This window comes from Gopherus flavomarginatus, chromosome 17 (genome assembly GCF_025201925.1).
Source record: "Gopherus flavomarginatus isolate rGopFla2 chromosome 17, rGopFla2.mat.asm, whole genome shotgun sequence".
NCBI lineage: Eukaryota > Metazoa > Chordata > Testudines > Testudinidae > Gopherus > Gopherus flavomarginatus.
In genome coordinates, this window is record NC_066633.1 from 11,788,990 (window position 1) to 11,814,943 (window position 25,954).

Genomic DNA, 25,954 nt, shown 5'->3' on the forward strand with positions numbered 1-25,954 from the left:
GACATTGTTACATAATTAAAAGTATTACTGACATTGGGTCTCCCTTTTTTCCCTCTCTACTAATAAAATTCGAGGTTAAAGATAAATGCTGTGCAGCACTGCTTTGTTTAGCTGCAGATGAGCACCCAGGCCAAAGGAGAGATTTGGGATTATACGTTGTGGTATTTAGAATCCTCAGACTGGTCTTTATTCTTTCCCTCACCTGAAAGCTAACATGAGTTTGTGGCAATTAGATGCTATTAGGTGTTCAGTGAGAGTGATGATAAAGGTCTTTGAGGTCTTATTTTAAGCCCCGTGTGGGAAATGGCCAGCTTGTTTGGTGGCATCAGAAAGGCACAAAGGAAGTGCCATATTGAATCAAGCCAGTGATCAGTATAATCCAGTATCCTGTCTCTCAGACAGTGGCCAGGACAAACTGCTTCAGAAGAAGGTGCAGGAACCCTGTAGTGGCCACTTGTGGATTAATCTGTTTAGAGGGGAAGTTTCTTCCTAACCCCATCAATTAGTGGCTGGCTCTGACAGTGAAGCATGAGGTTTTATAGTTTCTAATGTAACCGTATGTTGTCATTTTGCATAAAATAGGTATAAGGCCTGATCCTGCACGGTGTTGAGCACCCACAACTTTCACTGAAGCTCATATTGGAAAATGCTAAGCACCTGCCAGGATCAGGCCTATTCTCGCTGAGATTTCCTTGTAAAATTGTGTCTGACTTTTAATTAATGTAAAATCTTAATTCCCATATGGAAATAATGATGCAACGTAAAGGCATGCCTGTGCCTGTTAGTGGATTATTGTTGGATTATATTTTGTCAAGGGCTATTACAGGAGGCAGTGTGTGATAGTGGTTGAGCAGAGGACTGCAAATCAGGATTCTTGTATTCTATTTAAAGCTGTGCCACTGAGTCAGTGTGTGTCTCTGAGCAAGCCACTTAGCTTCCAGGTGCTTCACTTTCCTCATGCGTAAAATAGGATATACCCATCTTTGTTAAGCACATTAGAGCCTCCAATAACGAGCAGTCTATAAGTGCTAAGATCTGTTGTTTAAAATTGGCGCTAATTAAGGAGAATTTCAAGCAAGCATCTCTTAATAAAACTATAGTATGATATGAAGAATACAACTGTACACTCTACTATTCTTGTAAGGAGATTAATCTGTTTTAACAAGGTAGGTTGCTTAATAGACATTTCACATGTCAAGATTTCTATAGCAGCTTAATGTAAACAAGAAAATATATGAAAAATAAGGTTTCTGCAGGAATCCAAAGTAATTGACACATCTCAAAACAGAATAGAAGAGGACAGCTGGTCCCACAGATGTAAGCTTGTAATGGGGGAAAAAGAATATGCTCATATTGTATGTGAATGAAATCAGTTAATGAAGGACCAGTATCAATGCTAGAATGTGCCAATCAAGGAGGAGGATTCTGTATCATGAAGATGGCTGGGCAAGTGTCACATGGAGAAAAATTTTAATTTAGAGACAGTGTTCAATGGGTATTTTAAAGAGATCTTGTTCAGATGGGAGTAGTGTGGGGATGGTTGCATGGGAAACCAATAATTAAGGGTTACAGTGAACAATACGTGGTGGAATTGCTAAAGGAATTAATTATACCTTGTCTACAAAACCTCTTTAATTGTTGCCGATGTAAATCTGTGGCCTGCTAAGACATAAAATAGCTATCGTACACCTGTATGGCTTGGTAGAGTCCCAGAATAGATGCAAGATTTTTTTGTGTTTCCATATCTCCTCTAATTTAACTGTTTGTTGATTCTTTTGTTTATAATATTTTGGCTTTTTTTCAACAGCACTTTCATGATGGCAGAAAGGCACAACAGTACATTGAAACTTTCTGGAAACAGCTTGAAGCAGTAAGTAGAAACATCTTCAGAAATGATGTTATAGCTACATTGACATTGTCTTCATAGGGTGTTTCTAAACATTGTGTTTAAAAAGAGATTATGATATGGTTTGAGGAGAGCATCTGAAATCCAAAAGAACATGATTTGAAAACTTATCTCTAAAGGATATTGAAAGGTATAAAATAGTGCCTTTAAGTGCCATCCGTATATCAGAATCTGGACCTCAGTAATAGATGTGACACAATGAGGGAAGGTGAGAAACTGTCAGAAGGGGACTGTGTTAGAAAAGGTGAGTGTTGCCCATGGATACTCAGCTTGTGTATGTGCACACCTTCGTCGTTCAGTCATATGTGCACACACACAAAATAACAAAGATAGTATTGGCTCATTTATTGTGGCCTTCACAGAAGCAAGGGATTTAAATGCAGAGAAGTTAATGATTTGGCAGATCAGAGCAAGAAGATGTTTCATGTATAGGGGAAATATGGAAAGAGGCTCAGAGGCTAATGGGACAGCAGGACTGGTTTTACCATCAGAACCAATCTGTCTGAAGATCAGAGCAAAGATTTTCTTTCCAATAACTTCAACGCTTTTGCAGTTTAGCGTGGAAATGTATGCAGATGTAAATGAGCTTTTCTCAAAAACTCTTGACAGTGATTACAGAAAATGAAGTTAGTAGGTGTTGCTTGCTAGGCTGAATTTCAAATCATGTTTCTCTCTGGTATCTGATGGGCTCATTTTTCCCTTTCAGAGTAAAAGGCGGTTTGAACGTGATTGCAAGGAAGCCGATAGAGCACAGCAGTATTTTGAGAAAATGGATGCTGACATCAACGTTACGAAAGCAGATGTTGAAAAGGTAAGCCAGGTGGCAAGGCACTCCATTTGGAAATACATATGTTAGAATGGTCACTCCTTCAGTCCCACTGATAACACACGTCCTCCAGAATTGACCATCTTAACTGTATGCAGTGTTGTAGCCGTGTCGGTCCCAGATGTTACAGAAACAAGGTTCGGAAGCTTGTCTTGCTCACCAACAGACGTTGGTTCAATAAAGATATTGCTTGGCCCACCTTGTCATCTTAACTGTGTCCGTCCATAGCTTGGCCTAAACAAGGGATTCTCTGTAGTGGGACACCTCCATTTGCCCAGAAAAGTGTAATGGGCATAGCTCCATTAAAGTCAATGGGGTTAACTCAGTTTATATCAGACGAGGATCTTGCCCCAACTCAAAATCAGTCCTCACTGGCTAACAGCCCAGGATCTGGGCTCCACTCAGAAACTCATAACTCCCAGTCAGCAGTGTAACTCGCCTGGGCTTCCACCTCTAGGACAACTAGATTGAGAAAGATTTGGACTTCATTATTATTAAATATTGATATTGCAGCAGCAAAGCCAAGGATGGCTATCCCATTGTGATAGGTATGCTATGAACACATGCAAAGGCACAAGCCCTACCCTGAAAATTGACATGCACTATTGGTGGAGGTGATACTTTGTGTGCTAATCTTAGCTGCCCATCAAAAGTAATCTAACACATAGAGGCTGAGTGTTGAGGACTTCCCAATGGCAAGTGCGTGTGCAAACTCTGCTAGTGCTTGGGACTGAAAGCACAGAACTGCAAGCATCAAAGGGGCAGGGTCACCTAAATGATTTGTTCAAATGCAAACCAATATAACTATGGACTTTCCCCCTTTTTAAAATAGAAATAATCAGCAGAATGACTGTTAAAGCACAGTATTAATTAAGAGCCAAATTCTGTGCCTTACTCTGCACATGGGCCCATGGAAATCCACAATTAAAGGCCCAATTCTGCTATCCTTTCTATCACCATGAGCAAGGGTGGCAGAATCAGAGTCCAAGGACAGCTGGTGCCAACGACAATCACATGTTGACTGTTGCTGTGTGATTCAGGTAGAACACGACCCCTAGCTTTCCATGCTGCTGATTGTAGCAGAGATGTCCTAACATCCCACTGGTTACAGTGAAGTGTTAGTGCATGCCTGCATCCCAGCAGAGAGAGGGTGGTTATTCATGATACACAGACTTGCTGTGTAGCAGAAAAGGTTTTCATATTGTAAAGTATCCTTATAGGTCTTGCTTGGCACCGATGGCATGTAAAGTACCTTTATTAGACTTGACACTGGTTAGCACCACTTCATCCAGATAGATGCCTCATAGTATGTATTATTTTGAGGGGGCTTCTTCTGGTTTCTTAGTGCTATCAAATGTAGGGAATTCTTTCTTCTTTTCTTTTTAGATGCATCAATGATCTTAATGCACTAAAGATGTTTAATACATGATGTTCTAATGCAGTTCTCCTTATTTCCTACCTTGCTTGCTTAATGAGAAGCATTGTGAAACTATGATATCAGCCACATCCATGCTCTAAAATATCTTTTGTTGTTGTTGTCAATGTACTAAGATAGGGCCTGATCCTTCAACCCTCACCCATATTAGAGGCAATAGGATGTCTTATGTGAGTAGGGGTTGTAGAATTGCGCTAATGTTTAGGGCCAACCCTGTCTGTAACATCAGGGTTATCATCCCATAGCGTACATTATAATGCATTTAGTCTAAGGCCCACATAAAATTTGAAATCCAGTGTGGTATGCCAGTAATTAGCAACATGCTGCTGGATCACAGTTGGCATCAAGTTGTAACATTATTTGTGGCTTTTGCATGTTGGCCCCTGTTCAGCAAAGCACTTAAATAGATGCTTAACTTTTTAAATGTATATCAGAGTTTTGCAGTCAGGGCCTGAAACATGAAGTCGTCCCTTAGCCAAGTTCAGAATTGTACATGCAGGAGAATATAGTATGTTTATACATCTAGTTCAGTGATGCTGCTGTAATTTAAGAAAACTACATGGAGGAAGATGACTTATCTAAATCACTTCTGTTCTTGATGGAGCTGTACATCTGTTTGGAAGATGCAGAAGTATGAGATTTTGTTTTATTTTTTAGAGAGCTAAAATTAGTAAGGGCAATTTTGTCTTGCATGGCACAATTTGGTCCATGTGGACCAAAAATAACCAGCATTTTGAAGCAAGCCAATATGTAGTTGATATAAAACCTAATGTCCTGGCTTCCAGAGGTGGAGGGCATCCATAGAAGTCAGCACCTTTGGAAAATCAGGCCACAAATGGTGTATTGTCACTGTACTCTTAGCAGAGAAAAGGTTTTTGTCACCTCCCGCATAAAGTTAAAGTGTTAGAGGCATGTTTTCTGCTTAGCCCTCAAGCTATTAAATCTGTGTGTTTACTGGGGATTTCTTAAAGCCGTTAAATTTCAGGTGAGTATTGATTTATACCAAAAGAGTTACATATACAGTGCAGTTTTTGGACATTGGGAAGTCTGCTGCATGCCACTCCCAATTAATTTCATTCTGGGAAGCTGGGAAACTGCCATACACTAATATTTCACTGAAATCAATGGGATGTAAGAACAGCCCTGGCACATTCAGCATTATGGAAGTTGGAAAATAGGTAGATACCATCCGGTCTCCATATGTTAGGAGCAGCACAACAAAATGTACAGGAAGCCCAGAAAATTTCCCCAAAGCATTCTGGCATATCAAAGGAGAAAAGACCCCTGTGATTTTATCATTTGCCCAGCTATTAATTGTAAATTCGCCATGCAGATTTAATCCCTTATCACTTCTCTGGATTTATCACGGTATTTTTCAGGTGACTGTATATCCTAGCATATCAAAAATGTAATGCTTCATGTACATTCTGTGCTGGAAAGAGATTATCTCTGCTTTATCTGTTAACAATAAGTCCTAGAATTCATTTTCTAGTTATAAAATTAGGACCTCTCTCTCTCTCTTCCCCTCCTCCCCCCCGCCCAAGATTTATGCAAGGTTGAGATTGAGCCCAGACATGACCTTGCTATCTAAGCATGGGGTTAGGAAACAGTTACTCCTGAGTTCTAATCCCAGCTGTAACACTTATTGCCTCTCTGTGACTATAACTAAGTCACATATCAATGATGCATAAGCTAATGTTAGGCAATTTCTGGAAGGCAAACTTTATTTTTCTCCCCTGTAAAATGAAGAGGGAAATGGGGGAGAAAGGAGGGAGAGATTCCTTGTAGAATTTGACCACCATATTATCACGTTTTGTAAATTAAACTTATTGCAAAAGGAGACCGATACAATAAATAGATGTTTTTGAAGGCTATAAATACATAAATAGGCAGGATCTATTGCCAGGGGTGGCAATGAGTGTCCACTGCTCCCTGCAGAAAAATCCGTGAAGTCCCCAGTTATGCTCTCAGCAGCATGGTAGATGTAGAAGGAAGGGGTTATCAAAACGAATTAAATGTGCAATAATATTGCTAAACAGAGAGGACAGTGTTTTCGAAGTGCATGTGTTAAACTGGATTCATCCATGTCACGCTGTGAATAATGGCCTTTCTTTGCTTCACCCTGCCCACGTGACTGGGTCTGCCCTTACGTAACTCCTTAGTGCAAAATAGGATATTGTTTAACCAAGAATTGCAGTTGGGGGTAGCTTTAGCTAACTTGTGGTAGAGAGATACAAAAACTGTTCAGTCTCAAGTGATGCAATATGATAATTTTCTGTCCTTCTTTTATTATGGTGTCTCTAATTTCGCTTGCCTCTCATAACTTGGCTGCCACAGTTTCACTCCCAAAAACTTTCTGGCCAGGAAAGCAGACAATCTGGCTTCATTTGGTTCCAGTGCTGTTCAGTCTGCTGGCTGAAAAAGGTGCTCCCAAGCAATGTGATTAGTTGCCCTCATTTCTGGGGCTCGAGATAAACACCTCTGCTGCCTTAGCCTGTACCTGCTAACATGAGGAGACAGTACGGGCTATTTTTGCATCAGCCTTTGCAGAGAAATGGAATTAAAATTCTGCAGTGCATCACAATTACATTTGCAAGTTGTTGTTGTTTGTTTTTTTAAGCTGTGATTCACTGATGCACCCTGTGATTTGAGAACAAGAGGAGGCTGTGGAAAGCTCTGCATCTCTGATCAGCCCCCACCTCTTAATCCTTAGATAATAACCAGCTTTGACAAATGCAGCAGGAAATCCTGCAGTAGGGTGGCTAGTGATCAACACCTAAAAGGACTCTGCAAACCTTATTTGGGGGTGGGATAGGATGATGGTGGAACTAGAGCAAGCCTTTTAGATAAGCTCTTCCTAGAGCTGCGATCAGAGCTTGCAGCTGATGTTAGGCCCGCTAATGACCAGCGTCTCAAGTGGCTGCTTTGCTTCAGTTGTGTTTAAAGTCAGACTTCTCGGGAACTAAAGGAAGGGCAAGAAGCAGGATCAATTGACTGCAAAGTGTAAATGTTACAGACCAGACTGTGCCCAATATGCCTTGGTCCCCTTGGAGGTAGTGCTAAGATGCACCATTCCAGTGTGTTAGCCTTTTTATTAAGGTGTGGAGAGTTTGTACTTTACAACTAAATTATTTCTGTTTGAACACTACATCATACAGCTATGAGAGATTCTGTAAGAGACACAGTCTGTTCTGTCCCCTGCAGTCCAGAACCCCACCTGTCCAAAAGGAGGATGATCTTTGGTCTCTAAAACCACATCCTTATACAACAATGATGGCTACTCAGTGCACCCAAGAGGAGCTCTGGGAAGCATTGTGCCTCAGAGAGGCTCAAGTGGTTGCCAGTGCACAAGGGAAGCATCCTCACGGTGCCACTTAAGGGGGCGGGGGGAAGCATCTGCTGGCCTCTGCATCAGGATAGCTCTGCCAGCTGGTGCAGGGGTCAGGTGGCAGGGTGAGAGCTTTATTCATTTCCTGCCTCTGCTTTGTTGGCAGTAGCAGGGACCACTCCCTGCGGTCAGGAGATCTGCAGTTGTGGCCAGCTTCTGCACATGGAAACGAAGTGTGGGTTAGGCTCCTTGCATTTACCTCCCCTTCTGCATTCACGGTCAGCCTTTAAATTATAAACATTAGCTGTGTGCAGACACAGTATTTAGGTGTAAACTCACACTTGCTGTTTGGCATAAAGTGTCTCTCTCCTATGAAAGGTTTTGCCAGTTCAGTTCTTTGGTTTAGTGAGCTCAGGTTACGAAACTTAAACTTTGCAGTAAGTCCTGTTATAGGGACCTGGTTTGGAAGTCCTCAAAATGGACTAACATGATGCTTTTAACACTGAGGAAGACTTGTAGGTGACACTGTGGGTTGCAGCTGAGTTTTGATGCCAGTGGGATGTGAGAGTTTGCTGTAGTTCTCTTTCAAAAACCACCATGTAGTCATTTAATTTTTTGACCGTTTGGGGAAATGAGTCTTCACATGAGCAGTCCAGCTAGCGTACATATAAGGAATCACTCTGTTGTTTGTTCCTTTACTTTAGTACTGTAATCACTAACAAGCTGACATCTTTATGGGATGATGTGGTACCCAGCGGTGCCTTTGCTGATTTTGTACAATAAAAAAGTCTGCCTGCTTTTCTTAAGGGTCTATTTTTATATGTAACATTTTATAGCATCACTTTTTAAAGAGGAAGTGCTTAGGGCCCAGCTGCATAAGGTGCTGAGCACTCTTGCCTCTCACTGACTTGCATGGCAGCTGAGGGCAATGAGCACTTTGCAGAAGGTGCTCAGCACCTGGCAGAATCAGGTCCACAGTAGGGAGGCAGGAAAACCACATAGTCACATCTTAGATAATGATCAGTTAGTCATAAGATAATGTTCACTGTCAGCTTCTAACAGGAGAAACTGAAGCTTGTTTGTGAGCTGTCAGCACTGTGGTCCTCAATCCAGAGATGACAGAAATGCTATTCGACAGTTCATATTGTGCAGGAAAGGCAACTTTTTTATGAGGATTTGAGGGAAAGGGTCAGAGTCTTATAATGGAAACTCAACTTTAATCTTCAGGAGTGGTTCCTGACTCCCCACAATTAGCTCTGGGTTTTTTTAAATAGTGCATCTTCTGTAAATCTTCAGCCCACATCCGGAAAGGTTTTGTTTGCATTAGGGCTTTATTCACATCCTGTGCTCTGCTGATGTGTGTGTCTTTCTGTGCTGTGGGGTTCTCCTTTGCATTTGCCTCTATAGATGCTTCCTGCAGGTGCTCGAGCTTGTTACATGTCTGCTCCTGGTTTGCATTGAATCCCACTGAAAGTGCAAAATGCTTCTGCCATCTCCTGCCCCCAAGACATGACTGCCTCCCATCAGTCCCAGTGTTAAATAAAAACCTACAACTGATCCAATTTTATAGCCTTAACCCTTTAGTGACTGAGTGCCTCACAGACATTGAGGAGTTGATCCTCAAAACACCATATGAAGTAGAGAAGTACTATCCTTATTTCACTGAGGCACAGAGAGAGTAAGGACCTGATCCAAAGCTCACTGAAGTCACTGGGAGCACTTCCATTGACCTCAGTGGATTTCCGATCAGGCCCTATGTGACTTCCCAAGTCACTCATGGTAGAACTGGAAATAGAATTCAGATCTCCTGAGTCCCAGTCCAGTGCCTTATCCACACAACCATCCTTTGGTGGATAGGAGCATAAATCCTCCCAACCACCATCGCCTCCTCAGGCCCAGTGCCTCAATACACACAAATATGTACTTGTCATTATATGCCCTTACCCCAACATTTTTATTCAGTAATAAATGGGGTTGATTGCAAATAACCAAGGGAAATAAGATATTTCAGAGTGATTTAATGTCAGCCTACAAGGGTAAAAACACATAAAACAATTTAAATCTTTATATTATTTTGTTTTCTAGTCAATAAAAGTAATTACAATAAAATGCTGTCAGTAGGGTCTGAAATTTGCATCCCCCCCTGCTCCCTCCAGATGCTCTTAGGCTCTTTTGATTGTGTTAAAACTGACAATGTTATTTCTCCTTGTAGGAGGAGTGTCCATTATTGTTGCATCAAATAGTCATGAGTTGGATCAGTGTATCACTAGCAGAGTCTCATTACACGTAGATCTGGAAAGGCTGCCAGTTAGAGGGATTCCTGGGAGAAGCAGCTCTTCTTGCCTTTGCAAATGGAGGCATACCAGCAGTGTTAGCTGCTCTCTCAGCCTCTGGGCTGGTGCCCTTTTCATTAAGAATTTATAAATTGTTGTTATCCTGTACATGCTGAGCTGCTTTTACAGAAGACCTGAGGGACCGGGAGAGACCTCTGATCTGTGTTTAAAGCTTCCCTTCATTTGTCATTTTACAGTGCACATTGCCTGAACAGTAGTCAAGTCATAACAAAATGAGATAAGATGTATACCAACTAAAAAAAACCCTCGCAGACAAGCCTCAGAGGAAACTTATCCAGAGCCGCAGGTGAATAGCAGTAATGCGCATCTCACCCTTTGTATTAAATAATCCCAAACCCCTAGCTTCCTCCCCACCCTCCTCCACTTTGTCTGCTGTGAATTTATAACAGTAAATCAATAATGCAAACAAAATATGCAGTCTGGTTGAAATTCACCCCTACACAGCCCAGACACACAGCCTATGTACCACTGAAGTGCTTATGCGGGAGGTAAGTGGTGCATAGGACTTGTGCTTGCCCTCTGCACAAGCTGAATTGCACCTTCGGTGAACAAGCAGCTGCTTTTGTCTTGCTTTAAACATAAAGCTGGACTAAACTCTGCAATCCTTACTCACTTGTTACTCAGGCAAAATTCCCATCGACTTCATTGGGATTTTGCCCTGGTAATGTCTGCATGAGGTCTGTGGGATTAAACCTAATGTGATTTGCTCAGTTTACACCAACACATCTTCTTTCTAAGTGCTTCCTTCCCAACGGGCAGAGCTGTACATGAAAGCATTGATTCTTTCCAGGTAGTCATTTGCATGTTCTCTAACGGTGAGTCCTATTTACAGTTTATTTACCTTAGTGACATTCTTATGATTCTTAACAGCTGCTTTTCCACTTTGACTCACAATTTATGAATTTTGCTTTCTGGTCAACTACGGGTTAATGGCTTCAGTGTCTCTGGGTGTGTACAGGAAGTAGGGTGACCAGATAGCAAGTGTGAAAAATTAGGACAGGGGGTCGGGGGCAATAGACACCTATATAAGAAAAAGCCCCAAATATTGGCACTGTCCCTATAAAATTGGGAAATCTGGTCACCGTAACATGAAGAAGCAGCTGCATTTCATAAATACCCTCATGTACTGTGTACAGATTCTGTGTTGGCTCTTCTAAGAGGAGAGCAAGTACTGGAAACATCAGATGCTTTTGGATGTTAGGTCAGCAAATCCATTTGGCCTCATCTCCTTTCTGTTAGCAGCTGTACCCCACAACAGTTCTTAACTAAATGACCATTTGACTGAGCATCTTATAAAAATGCATCCTTCGTAGAAGTTTCCTCACTTTATATTACGTAGTACAATACTGGGAGAAAAAATGTAAACTGCAAACTTCTGAATTAGTAAAGAGCTAATATGGGGCAAAAAACTCATTAGGGATGTAATAATAAGGCACTATTATACAATGTGAGACTAATTAACTTTGTGTCAGATTCTTGGGACCATCGTACTCCATTTTTATTGGGCTCCTAGGTGCTATGTCAATACAAATAATAATAATTCTTACTCAGTTGCACTTCAAGTGAATTCAGTGGGTATTTTGCCTGAATAAGCACTACGAAAAAGTGAGGTCAAGGGCTCAGGAATTTGCACATTGTTTGTAAGCTAGCCTATGAATCAACATTTTGCAGTCAATAATTTTTAGCTATAAATATAAAATAATGCAAGGTTAACAATTCAAAATAGCAATTTCCTTACTTCCATTGGTCCTGCCTTGTGGTTGTATGTTGTCTGTAAAATTCTTCTTAGAGTAAGATGACCAGAAGTGTGCATAGTACTCCAAATATGATCTGATTCATCCCTCGGTGCTGGAATAACTTCCACTGTTTATATTATATACTTCTATTTATGTAGCCCAGAATTTAGTTTGCTTATTTTACTGCAGCTAAACAGAGCACCACATATGGGGGGAGGGATAGCTCAGTGGTCTGAGCATTGACCTGCTTAAACCCAGGGTTGTGAGCTCAATCCTTGAGGGGACCATTTAGGGATTTGGGGATTGGTCCTGCTTTGAGCAGGGGGTTGGACTAGATGATCTCTTGAGGTCCCTTCCAACCTTGATAATCTATGATTCTATTATCTGAATTTTATCAGCCACAGTTCCAAAGCTTCCTCTTCCTCGTTGTTTGCAAGCATTTGAACACCTGTTTCTATTGCAATAAATTAGACCTACAAATAGGTGTTATAATTGTGCAGTGGTTCTCCACATTATTTATGCTGCATGCCACTTCATATGCACCTGGATTAACTTCTCTTCCGACATCCCAGCTATCCCTGTGTTTCACTCTGCAGACCACCAGAAATGTTTCTGCAGACTATTATGCTCCATAAGCAGAGGCTTGGAACCACTGTTGTAGGGAGATGGACTTCTGGTTTCAAGGTGTGATTGATTCAGTAAGGCTTCGAGCGGTATGGATGAATCTTGGTACTCTTCTCTGTGTGTATTTACTACCATTGGGTGGTGTTGGTTGCTGTTGTTTTTTATTTGTTGTTTTACTGTAGCACTGACAGGCTCCAAACAATAACAGGGTCCTGATGGGCTAGAGTTGTACAGACCCTTAGTGAGAGACAGTCCCTGCCCTGCAGGGTTTACAGTCTAAATCAGGCCTGCACAACATACGGCGGCCCGCGGAGGTTCACTGTGCGGCCCGCAATGGCGAATCATAGGGCTCTGGGCTTTCGCCGGGTGGGGAGCCCAGAGCTCTTTAAATCTCAGCCGTGGCCGGGATTCAAAAGGCTCTGAGCTGCCCGCAGTGGCGGGGAGCCCTGAGCCCTTTAAATCTCAGCTGCGGCTGGGATTCAAAGGGCTCTGGTCTGCCCGCAGCGGCTGGGAGCCCAGAGCCCTTTAAATCCCAACCACAGCAGGGAATCAAAGGGCTCTGGGCTGCCTGCAAAGATTCTCGGCTGCTGCTGAGATTTAAAGGGCTCAGGGCTCCCCGGCGGCTGCAGGGAGCCCAGAGCCCTTTGAATCCCGGCCGCGGCTCCAGCGGATGGGCTAGGGCTGGGATTTAAAGGGCTCGGGCTCCCCTCCGCAGCAGGAGCTCTGGTCCCTTTAAATCCCTGCCCCAGCCCTGCAAAGCTCCGGTTTCCCCCAGCCGCCGGAGGCCCGGGCCCTTTAATTTGCCCCTGACAGCTCCCAGCCACCTCTTCAGCTGGGAGCCCCTGACTGATTTAAAATCAAGTGTCACCTCCCCACCCCCAACCTTCCTTTTTGGCCCACAGCTGTTTTGGTGAGGTGGTGCTGGGGAAGGAGGGTTTGTTTCTGCAGGGCTGGGCGGTGCTGAGGCGGGGTGTTTCCGTGAGCCAGGAGGTCGTAGGGGGTGTTTCCACGGGGCTGGGGGGTTTCGGCCCTCAGCTGTTTTCTTTGGAGTAATGTGGCCCTCGCCGCTTTACGAGTTGTGCAGGCCTGGTCTAAATGGACAAGACAGACAAAACATGGGAGAAAGGAAGTATTGTTATCCCCATTTTACAGGTGGGGAATAGAAGCATTGAGAGATTTGCCAAAGGTTGCACAAGGGAATCTGTGGCAGAGCTAGGAACTGAAACCAGATCTCCCAAGTCCCAGAATAGTGCCTTAACCACAAGTCCATCCTTTCTCTGGTTGTTAGGCTTACCTGCCCAACTGGTAGGCGGTAGGTAGTCCCAGGACTAACTGGGCTTGTACATGTCTGGCATGTGTATGAACATGAATTTTTGTTTGCAGTATAGATGGGACCAGAACCATTAAAGAACTGGGGTTGGGATTTGTGTTACAGCTTTGTAATGCTGGTGGTTCTTTCTGAACTCTATAAATCAGATCTGTCTTACTCATTAGAGCCTTATTTGGTATTTTATTGTTCTAATATTTCTCTCATTAGTGTGTGTTCAGATAAGCTGGCAGAACTACATGGAGTGCTAACGCACTAGATAACATTTGCTGGGGTTTGATAATGAAGCTCCCTATCAGCTGTTTGCTTGACTGTATTTGGCTACATTCAGCCAAGGGTTTTCAGGGATTCACAGTTTGTTAGATTTCTTCCTTCTAATGATTGAAAGTAACAATCTGTTTTCCTTTTACTTTTCCCAAGGAAATCAAATGTTGAAAACCTTGAAAACCTATTTCCTGCTTACTCAATGAGATGGTCAAAATGCTCATGGCATAATAGTTAATAATAGGACCTGATTCTTCCAGCACGAAAGTCAAAGGGTGAAACCTTGGCCCCAATGAAGTCAGTGGCAAAATGCCCACTATCTTTAATGAGGTCAGGATTTCACCAGCTGAGTCTAATCATCTGAGTAAAGTTACTTGTTCTTTGTATAGCGCTTAAGAAGGATGGGGTCTTCGGCCATGACTGGGCTTCTAGGTGCAACAGTAATACAAATAATTAGTAATAATAATAATAATACTCATGTGTTTGCAGCATTGGTCCCATAAATAAATAAAAAAAAGGAATAAATAACAATGGGATAATAATACACTACTTGAAAATCATTTGTAATGTATTGTGACATAGGACCTGATTATGAAACCCATACTCACTCAGTCCCACTGAATGGATAGTTTTAGCAAGGGACTTAAATGCATGCTTAATTTTAGGATTGTGAGTTGTCCCATTGACTTGGAGATGTGCTCAAGCACCTTGCTGAGTTGAGACTGAAGTCAATAGGACTATTTGTCCATAAACTGTAACGTTAAAAATGGATTATAGTCTTGCAAACTCTACTGATCATACTGCTACCAGGAGCAGTCCCATTGCACTCCCTGGTAATTAATATTTGCAGTTATAAGCAGTGACTCATGGTTTGTGTTGCAGCATCAGGCACTGTGACTGAAATATTATAGGAACAATTGAAAACATTCCTGAAATTGGTGAATTATTTCTTAGCATGCGTTTCTCATTAACCTATTTTGAAGTTTCTTGTTCATATTTGCATTTCAGTCTGGTCTTGTATTTACCAAAGACAGATCTATTGTTTGGCAGGTGGCAGCCTGGCAGTGCTTCATCTTACACACTTGTCTGCCCAAAATTTAAAAAAAAAATAAAAAAACTCCATCAAACTTTTAACTGGAAACTCTGCACTTCTGGACAAGACCAACTGCTGAGAAGTTGAACTGTTCCACCCATTGTGGATTGATTGTACCCTAGAAACAGTTTTTTGTGGGGAGATTTTTTTTCCTTTTTCAGTTATTCATCTGCCTTCTACCACAACAGCCTGTGGGAGTTACATTTTGCCTGTGTAAAGTTAGAAGACAATATATCTATTGACCCTTTTGCTGTTTCTGGAATGTGTCTTTTGAAAAGTTCCCTTGAATTGTTCTCAGCAAAACATGCTCCATTCTTCATCCTTACTGCAGACTGAAATGGTAAATAGGATAGGAGAAATTTTAACATCCCTCAAAGAAAACTAATTGACAGTTTTCCCTTAACACAGAACCATAGTGGGGGATGTGACATAGTCTGAATAATGTATTTTTTTAAACTTCTCTGACACATCATTGTAATGGCATGATAACATAATAATAGCCTCTTGTTCCTCACAGAATTTCTGAATGCTAATCGTAAAAGGGCCATGTCCATAATCAATTGAAGTCAGTTACATTGTCTTCAATGGGAGTTGGACAAGGTACAGTATGACAACACCCCGACTGCCTGTTTAAAACTCCAGTTTAGCCGATTTCATAATACGTTGCATCTCAGCATTCATACCAAGAGGCTCAGTACCTGGAATTTATGTTTTTACATCGGTATTCTTTCCTTTTCCAATTCACCTTCGCAACATGAGTGTTTTAAAAAAAATCTTTGTATAGTCAAAGGAATTCAAAGAGTCTTCCATTATAAAGTACTACGTTTTGGTTAGAGCTCAGTAAGCAGATACTTAAATTACACTGCATGCATGCAAAAATTATTGATAAAGCCAAGAAATTTTCCAGCCCTAATATGCAGTGTCCATCCTATACAAAAATGCACCCTGTTGCTAAACTGCAGAATTCTTGGAGTGCAGCTTTTAAAAGTAGGTGTTCTAAGTAGCCGCATGTGAGACTCAGACATGCCCTATAATCCATGTTACATCAGAAAAAAATGTTTGCCAGATTTGAAATTCTTTTAATTCCTACATTTAAGGGAAAAAAATATTTTTCTGAATGAGCTACTTCATCCATAAAGGACTGTAGACCATAACTGATCTCTGCTCCAATGCCACCCATTTAGCTCACCTTTTTTCCCTATCTCCAAAGGCTCACTGGGATCATTACAGGCATCTGGAACAACCGGTAGCTGCTGTGTGCAAGTCTGATTAATGCAGTTCAGTGGTTAGATAGAAAATTGGTGCAGGAAATGTGGCAAACATAAGTTTGATACCACAGTGTTTGTTTTTTCCTGCTAGCTGGCAGAGAGAGGCAAAAGCACTGTTGCCAAACTGAGCAGCTATTCAGTTTGTTTTCCAGCATGGGAGACAAATCTGTGTATGTAAGGCCTGTTTTGTTTGTTTTTTTAAGAAGTGCTGAGTACCCACAACTCCCATTGCAGCTACTGGCACCTCTAAAAATCAGGCCATTAAAACACGTCACATAATCCTTTGTTTTATTTTAACTTTACAATTGCTTAGCAGCATCATGGCATAATAAACCCAGCCTCTTACATGGACATTTTATGCTGTATTTTTTACTGAGTACTGGAAAAGCCATTCAATTAATAGCTACGGCTTTCAGTTCTTCCCACTTACCATCAAGATCTAGCATGGCAAGCTAAGAAAGGAAGCATCATCATTCAGACCGAAATAATGGCAGTTTTGTGCACCTCCTATGCTAGAGAGGGTTCTAATGGGTCAAATCCCTGGCTGGTGTAAATTGGAATAGCTCTTTCAAAGTCAGATAAAGCTATGGCAGTTTACACTAGCTGAGGATCTGGACCTACAGATCTGACTCATCCTTTATTTATAACTCAGGCATTTATAGAAAGCATGACTTTGAAATAATTGAACACTAAAATCTGAGTTGTGGTTTTGATGGAAATCTGAATTTTACTATGTCCTGGCAAATATGGGGCTGAAAAGACTAACAATGCAGAAGATATCAGGCTGCACTTCAATTTTTAAGAAATTGTCTGTTTATTAGAAGTGTTGTATCTGTGACGATTAGGTTTTCTTGTTGCATATGAGCTTTAAGAAAGAATTGCTTTAGCAAAAGCAGACTAAAGACAGCTAAGAAGGAGGCAGCATGCTTCATATGCATGTTTATTTGGGGACTCATAAACTAATGTTGGAAAAGGGATTCCATGAAGAGGGGGACCTCATTAGCTTTCAGCATGACAGGTGAGAAGCAAAGCAAATAAAACCAAAACAAACCTCTGTGTGCTCTTTATTATCATAGAATATCAGGGTTGGAAGGAGATTATACCTATCTCATAGAACTGGAAGGGACCCTGAAAGGTCATTGTGTCCAGCCCCCTGCATTCACTAGCAGGACCAAGTACTGATTTTGCCCCAGATCCCTAAGGGGCCCCCTCAAGGATTGAACTCAGAACCCTGGGTTTAGCAGACCAATGCTCAAACCACTGAGCTGTCTCCCCCCTACTGAGCTATCCCCTGCCCCCCTCGGAGGTCATGTAGTCCAATCCCCTGCTCAAAGCAGGACCAACCCCAACTAAATCATCCCAGCCAGCTTTGTTAAGCCTGACCTTAAAAATCTCTAAGGCTACGTCTACACTACAGGATAAAATCGAATTAGCTTAAACCGATTTTATAAAACATATTATAAAGTTGATTGTGCGCGTCCACACTAGGCACATTAATTCGGTGGTGTGCGTCCATGGTCTGAGACTAGCATCGATTTCTGGATCGGTGCACTGTGGGTAGCTACTGTAAAATAATGAGGCCAATAACGTCGATTTGCGTCCACACTAACCCTAATCCGATATAGTAATATCGATTTTAGCGTTACTCCTCTCGTTTTGTAGGAGTACATAAATTGATTTAAAGAGCCCTTTAAATCGATATAAAGAGCAGTGTCGTGTGGACGGGTGCAGTGTTAAATCGATTTAACGCTGTTAAAATCGGTTTAACAGCGTAGTGTAGACCAGGCCTAAGGAAGGAGATTCCACCACCTCCCTAGGGAACCCATTCCAGTGCTTCACCACCCTCCTAGTGAAAACGTTTTTCCTAATATCCAACCTAAACCTCCCACACTGCAACTTGAGACCATTGCTCCTTGTTCTGTCATCTGGTACCACTGAGAACAGTCTAGATCCATCCTCTTTGGAACCCCCTTTCAGGTAGTTGAAAGCAGCTATCAAATCCCCCTTCATTCTTCTCTTCTGCCAACTAAACAAGCCCAGTTCCCTCAGCCTCTCCTCATACGTCATGTGCTCCAGCCCCTTCATCATTTTTGTTGCCCTCCACTGGATTCTTTCTAATTTTTCCACATCCTTCTTGTAGTGTGGGGCCCAAAACTGGACAGAGTAGTCCAGATGAGGCCTCACCAATGTCGAATAGAGGGGAAAGATCACATCCCTCGATCTGCTGGCAATGCCCCTTCTTATACAGCCCAAAATGCTGTTAGCCTCAGCAACAAGGGCACACTGTTGACTCATATTCATCTTCTCGTCCACTGTAACCCCTAGGTCCTTTTCTGCAGAACTGCTGCCTGGCCACTCGGCCCCTAGTCTGTAGCAGTGCATGGGATTCTTCCGTCCTAAGTGCAGGAGTCTGCACTTGTCCTTGTTGAACCTCATCTGGTTTCTTTTTGCCCAGTCCTCTAATTTGTCTAGGTCCCTCTGGTATCCTATCCCTACCCTCCAGTGTATCTACCACTCCTTCCAGTTTAGTGTCATCTGCAAATTTGCTGAGAGTGCAGTCCACGCCATCCTCCAGATCATTAATGAAAAGGATGTATACAGATGACCTCATTTTTTGTTGTTGTTTGGTTATATTGTAACTATCTAGTCTGGACATATATTTATTCTTCTGGAGAATTCTGTCAGTCTTTGGAAGACTTGGAATGTGACTTCACATCTGGAACCTGAGCTCTGGTTCTATGGACCCAGACCACTTGAAAGGAGAAGGGAGAAAAAGCTGAAAAAGGTGCAGCTCAGGTTTCACGCACTCACTTCTGAGGTCATGGATCTGGTCTTCCAAAGCCTGTCCTCTAGGAAAAGCCAAGCCAAAACCAGAAATTTCGAATGTAAAAAGAAGCAGGGATAACTCCATCTCTTTAGAGCTTTCTTTATGTATAAATGAGCAGTAAAGGATTAAAAAAAAGAGTTTTGTATTTTATTTCATGTGCAGTTTGCCTTTAAATTATTCCTATGATTCCCTCTCCAGTGTGACTGTGTGACTCAGTGCCTGTAGCTCTAGACTACTGCATCTATTAGGATTCGGAATCTGAAATGTAATGTTCCCAATTCATATTTTCATTATTCTGTAACTCCCACCGGAGTACAAGAACAGAGCTATAAAATATAACTCTGTTAATATTAGTGGTGATGTTAGTAGTAATAAGTAAAATATTTATATATATTCAGGCTCTTTTTATATTTTATTTTAAGATCAAAATACCTCACTGGAAAAACATTTAAAATGTCTTGAGCTTGCCCAATGCAAAAAAAAAAGTTGAGGAGGAACAATAACATTACTGTGGCTCTCAGATAGGAATTCTTGTCTTGGAATGTAACCAATTCTAGTTACTCATCTGCTGTGTTCTTTTATTTTGGGACACTTACACTCACATTGAAAATTATGAGCCATGTCCTGCAAACATTTAGACATGAGATACTTTACTCATGTGAAACTAATGGGCCTCCTTGTGGGAGTGATTTGCAGGACCAGGCCCTGAATCTGTATTAACGAATTACTTGTTTTATGTTTCAACGATGAAGTCAAGAAATGATGGCAGCTCGCTGTCCATAGAACTTAGCTCGAACAATGGATTGCTCTTAGATGGCTGTACAGAATTGGATTCATAAGTAAATATTTCTCTATAGCAGCTGGACCATGAGTAAGAGGTGGGGGAAGGGACAATCTTACAAAAATCTGCCAGGTAATAATAGTAATGTATGGTTGACTTCATTTTTATATTGTGTTTTTCAGTGTAAAAATGTAGCAATAATTGTTCCTTAGACAAATTTAATGCAAATATGTGTGTATAATATAGCTCTCACGTAGAAAAACAACTGAACTGTCCTCTAGGGATTTCATTGAGTATAAATAAAATTCCTGAAGACATACATGCTTGCTTACCATAATTAGCAGAAAGCTGAAGAATCTTGGGAACATTTCATATGGATGTTTTCTTTGATTTAGTTCACTTATCTGTTTCTAATTATAGTATTTTGCATTTAATGCTACTGTTTTGGCTCTTGACATGCACATCATGCCCAATGAGTTCTCACTGGCGTTCTTACATCACTTTATGAGACTAAGATAAAATGAATCCAGGAAAATTTTTCAGTCATATGTGCTTGCAAAAGAAATTGCAGAACTGAGTGAAATAAATAATTAGGTGATATCTATGAGCTGGATGAATAGATGAGGAACAGGAGACCTGAAACCTTCTGGCACAATTTGTTACTTTCCATTTATCATGCGTAAAATGTTTAATGATTTGATATTTTATGTGGATTTATTGTCAGGAAACTATTGTCTGCCTGGAACAGTTCACAGAATAACCCAATTCTGAACTATTCTAATAGGATTGTTTTGGGAGGGAATGAGTGATTGAACCTGGCAATATTTTAGGAATGAATCTTAAAATTCAAAACCTCCAGAAATATTCTCAGCTCTGCTCCAAGGGTTAGATAAAAACTGTCAGATTAGGAGCATGCCTGGATACCTGAAAAGCTAGTGCAGGCAGGAGGGTTTAGGTGTACGTGGCCAAATCTTGATCGCATTGAAATCAATGACAAAATTTCAGTTAACTTATCTGAGGCCAGCGTTTGGTCCAGGGACACGAGACTCTTTTTGGAACAGATGAGAGCACATACAGGTGAGGTGTGATATGTCCGAACAGAACGGGCAACAATGCAATGGCTGAGAAAATAGAAACCAGGAGAGAATGAACAAGTGTACACAGGATAGGAGGCAAAGGCTTATGGGGTGAGGGAGGGAGGGATGCTGTGCAAAGGCCAACAGTGAGGAAGGAAAAGGCAGCTAAAATAAACAGATGGGGTAGACAAAGAGGAAAATAATATTGGACAGTGTAACGGATGACAGAAGGTCTCAGGAAGGAGAATCTAAAAAGAGAGAGAGAGATCAGCAAATATGAAGGAAGGGGTCATTCATGGAAGTGCATCTGTGTAAATGCAGGAGCATTGGGAAGAGCGTGGTGGGATCACAGCATTGTGGTATTGGTTCTAGTGTGGGGAAGCAAAAAATCTTTGCTGGCTAACAGGGACGTAGATTGTTCAGAGGAGAGCAGAAAACATCTGAGCAGGCCTGGGGTAGAGTGGGAAGACCAGCCATATGGGTCAAGAGATGTTCAGAAGTAAGGAAGAGAGGAGAGAGCTGGATGAGTTCTGGCTGTGACAGTCTTGTTATGGAAATAAGGGGATGATCACAGAATTCAAACATGTGCACGGAAAGAACAAATTGGTGAGAATAGGAGAGATCAGCTGCCCAAACATAAACTGGAGCATAGGAATCGGAGGAAATAAATTGAGCAGTAACATTACAGCTATGGTACAAGATTTCTTCCTCAGATAATAATGAAAATGAGTGGTGATGTCAGAACTGAAGGCATGTTTGGGGCATAATAACCATTATCATCTTAGTCAAACTAAGAACACAGTTCTAAAGAGTCTGGTCTTGCAAGCTCTCAAAGTGCTTATCTCCATGATTTCAAAGAGATCTTGAAGCGCAGAAGGTTCACGGGATTGGTCCCAACTATTCAGAGTATTTAGAAAAGGGCAGGTCCTGCAAAGTGCAGAGTAGATTCCTGGATGTCAAAAGTGAGAACATGAAAAGGAAAAATAAGGACTATGCATTTTGGCAGTGTAAATTTGGAAAAAATACTTGGAGCAGGTAATATTTAATGGAGGAGGAGAATGAACAGACATGGTAAAAATGGAAAGTGTGCAAAGATCCATCTGCGAATGTTTCCCACCAAGTTTAGTGTGTGCTGAATAGTGGTCAATGCAGTAGGAATAAAATCGGAGTGGCTAAAACCATACAGTCCTAGTCTGGTGCAACTTACCTTTAAATAGTGTAAAATATAATGTTGTTTTGGCTTTTCCTCAGGCAAGACAGCAAGCACAAATACGACATCAAATGGCAGAAGACAGCAAAGCAGAATACTCATCCATTCTTCAGAAATTCAACCACGACCAACGCGAACATTATCACACCCACATACCAAACATCTTCCAGGTGAGATCTCATAGTACTGACTTACAGCAGCCTGTGTTCTTGGTGTGGCTACATCGACTAGATACTTTGCAAATGCATTGGTAAGCCAGCTTAATTCTGTGATACCAGTTCTTTGCTCTTCAGAAACCACAGCACCACATTAGCAGACACTGGACATGATGCAGCAACCCAGGATCTCTAAAAGAAGTTGTTCCTCTCTTTGGTGGGAGCAACAATTCCTATGAATCCAGAGAGATGTTCTGGGGTTCAGTCTACTAAACTCCCTCTGACCTCTGGGCTAGCTACCAGACTGATTGATAATGTGGGAGGTGGGAGTCTGCTACTTGGTATGGCAGGAAGGGGCATGCCTGGTGACATTACTCATAGTCTCATTTTATTATACTCTATGCCAAGCGTCTGGGGAATGAGAGCATTGCTTGCATTGTCGGGGCAGGAATCAACTGAGAGAATTGTCATCTATAAAACCTTGTGCTCCTTTGTGACCTGTTTTCAAACCTAGATTTCAAAGATATTTAGATTTATACCACGTTAATGCAGGGCAGTAACTTAATGGATGTCAAGGGGGCAGATGCTTACAGTTTGATTGCGTTTACTAAAAATGTCAGATGGTGACCAAAAAAGACATGGCAGAGAGAAACTGCTGTGCTCTTTATGCATGGTCATTCAAGCCAATGTCTAGGATAAATTATTCCAAGGTATTTTGTATTATAAAAAAAAAAAAGCAGCATCCCCAGGCCATGTATACACTTTTTACAAGGCCTTTAGAGACCATAAAACGTTGGATCTGGTAAGCAGAATAGAACTTGCATCCTTGGCTAAGCATAGTTTGGGTTCCTGTGCGTTACCAGTGCTCCAGAAAATTCCCTTGCTTTGCTTTAAGTGTTAAAATAGCATTCAGAGAGCTTGTTTTACTTTTAAAAGAATAATATCAGTGTTCTTTCCTGTAATTGTTCCATTTTTCTGTTGATCATGGTTGGGTCACAGTTTAACAGGAAAAAAATGCATATGAGGGGATGGTTCTCAGCAGTCAGTGTCCTATCAGATCTCATGTTTCAACATGAAACATGCACCTTTGACACCTGGACACACACTGTGCCTCCTATTATGATCCATCATAACAGAAATATGCAACATCTGGTTTTCCTGTGTCCTAAACCAGAGGTCAATGGAACAGATATTGAGATCCTTGGCACTCTCTGTAGTGATCAATAGGGCGCTATGTTGAGATGCCCTGATATAAACATTATAAAGTAATGTGGAGATTATTCTGAGGCCATCCTTTGATCTCTAATATCACTAAACCATACAGTACATGAGAATAACCATCTTAATTTGCCTGGGTTTAAAGTCTTATTTAAACAATTAATATAACAGGAGCTGTTTTGTTGCAGAAATTTTAAAATTAATTGAAACTGTGAAATAACTTTTGATGTTTGATCAAAGTGAAATGTAATGTTTCAGAAAATACAAGAGATGGAGGAAAGGAGGATAGTGAGGATAGGCGAATGCATGAAAACCTATGCAGAAGTGGACCGCCAGGTGATCCCCATAATTGGGAAGTGTCTGGATGGAATAACAAAGGCAGCAGAATCAATTGATCAGAAAAATGTAAGTGCTGAATCTTGTATCTTCTTTCTCCTGTGTTCTTTATTATTTATTAGTTGTATAATAAAACCTAGGAGTGCAAGTCGGGAGCTAGAACCTTATTGTACTGGGCACTATACAGACACAGAACATAAAGATGGTCGCTGCCCCAAACTGCTTACAACCAGCTACAGTAACTCCCCACTTAAGGTCCTCTCGCTTAATGTTGTTTCGATCTTACGTCCCTGCTCAATTGCAGAACATGTTCCATTTAAAGTTGTGCAATGCTTTGCTATAACATCGTTTGGCTGCCTGCTTTGTCCACAGCTGGCAGCCCCCCTATCAGTTCCCTTATGTGTCCCCGTCCCCTCCCCAACAGCGCCTCCCGCCCACCGGAAGACCCTGCAGATCAGTGCCTTCCCCCTCCTCCCCTTGCCTCCTGCCCGCGGCAATCAGCTGGCTTGCAGCATTCGGGAGGCGAGGGAGGAGCGAGAACATGGTGTGCAGGCTCCCCCTGCCTCCCGAATGCCTCAAACCTGATTGCCACAGGCAGGAGGCTGGGGGGGAGGGAGGGGGAGCCTGCGCGCTGAGTCCTCGCTCCTCCCCTCTCCCTCCTGTTCCCTGAACACCACAAGCCACCTGATTGCTGCGGGCAGGAGGGAGAAGGGAGCAGCGAAGATGCACCGCATCTCCCACCTCCCTTCCCTGCCTTCTGCCTGCAGCAATCAGCTGGCTTGTGGTGTTCAGGAGGGAGAGGGGAGGAGGAGGGGAGGGGAGGAGCCCCCTCTCTCCTGAACGCCGCAAGTCAGCTGATTGCTGCTGGCAGGAGGCAGGGGAAAGAGCAAGGATGTGGCATGTAGAGTAAAGGGGGAGGGGGGGAAGAAGAGGCAGGTTAAGGGTGGGGGCTTGGGGGAAGAGGTGGCATGGGCGGGGCCAAGGGTTGAGCCCCTAGCCCCTGGTGCTTGCAGAGTAGGGGAAGATGCTACTGTGCAACATGCTCCTAGCGTACTGCACCTTCAGCCTCCTTGCCTGCCTCATTGTCTGCAGTGCCAGTGGGCACCTGCCTGTGTGGGGTAAGGTGGGGGCACCTTTCAACTATAGTACTGTACTGTATGGCCAAAAAAAATCCCCCTGGAACCTAACCCCCCTATTTACATTCTTTCTTATGGGGAAATTGGATTCGCTTAACATCATTTAGCTGAAAGTTGCATCTTTCAGGAACAGAACTACAGCGTTAAGTGAGGGGAGTTACTGTACACTGTTAAGAGAGAAACTGAAACACAGAACTTGCACCCAAACCCAGTTAGTGCACCGAAAAGGTTTCCTCTGTCACATGTTAACTAAGGATAGCTCTAGTGCTGTTTTATTGTATGAAAAGGTAGTTGCTTTGTTGTCTTCTTACAGAAAAAAAATCTGTAAAAGCAGCAAAGAGTCCCGTGGCACCTTATAGACTAACAGATGTATTGGAGCATGAGCTTTCGTGGGTGAATACCCACTTAGTCAGATACATGAAAAAAATCTGTTCTTCTCACAAATGGATTCGTTTAGCAAGTTAATCCATAGGGTCGTTTGTCTTTTAAGAAGGAAAAGTTTCTGTACCAAATTTACTCCATTAACATGCATTCTATACATAAATGTTTTGTTTGGGTGTATTTAGATAAGATAATGTGTTCTAAAGATGTGACTTAGGGCTTGTATACACTACACAGTATTGTCGACAAAAGTCAGCTTTCATCAGCAAAATAGTGGAGGTGTAAACATTGAAATGCTCTTCTCACTGATGTAACTCCCCTGCTACACAGACAAAATAAAACCACCTCGGCAAGAGGCATAAAGCTTTTTGCAACATAATTAGAGTGACGCAGCATCAGTGTAGACAGCACTTGCATATGTCGCCCTAATTGGCCTCCAGGAAGTGTCCCACAGTGCCCATCATGACCGCACTGGTCAGCAGTTTGATTCCACTGCCCTGAAGGTACACAGGCATGTGCCACTCTCCCGTTTAAATGCCTGGGAATTTTTGAATATCCTGTTTGGATGGCATAGACTATTCACACAGCATCTTCCCAGGAGACCATGCTAACTTTCTGCAACAGACAGGCTCCCACATGGAGTGCGCCAGAGCTGTTGGATCTGCTGGGTCTG

The 25,954-nt window shown here is 42.1% G+C and overlaps 1 protein-coding gene across 21 annotated transcripts in view; it reads left to right on the forward strand.

Annotated features, from left to right (window-relative positions):
- The window catches only part of FNBP1 (formin binding protein 1), a 153,822-nt gene that overhangs the window by 83,049 nt on the left and 44,819 nt on the right, over window positions 1-25,954 (forward strand). For all 21 annotated transcript variants that reach the window (XM_050926111.1, XM_050926113.1, XM_050926112.1 and 18 more), the window contains exons 5-8: window positions 1,808-1,870; window positions 2,613-2,717; window positions 22,097-22,225; window positions 23,687-23,833. In XM_050926111.1, coding sequence (XP_050782068.1) covers window positions 1,808-1,870; window positions 2,613-2,717; window positions 22,097-22,225; window positions 23,687-23,833 — 444 coding nt within the window. The remainder of the gene's footprint in view (window positions 1-1,807; window positions 1,871-2,612; window positions 2,718-22,096; window positions 22,226-23,686; window positions 23,834-25,954) is intronic.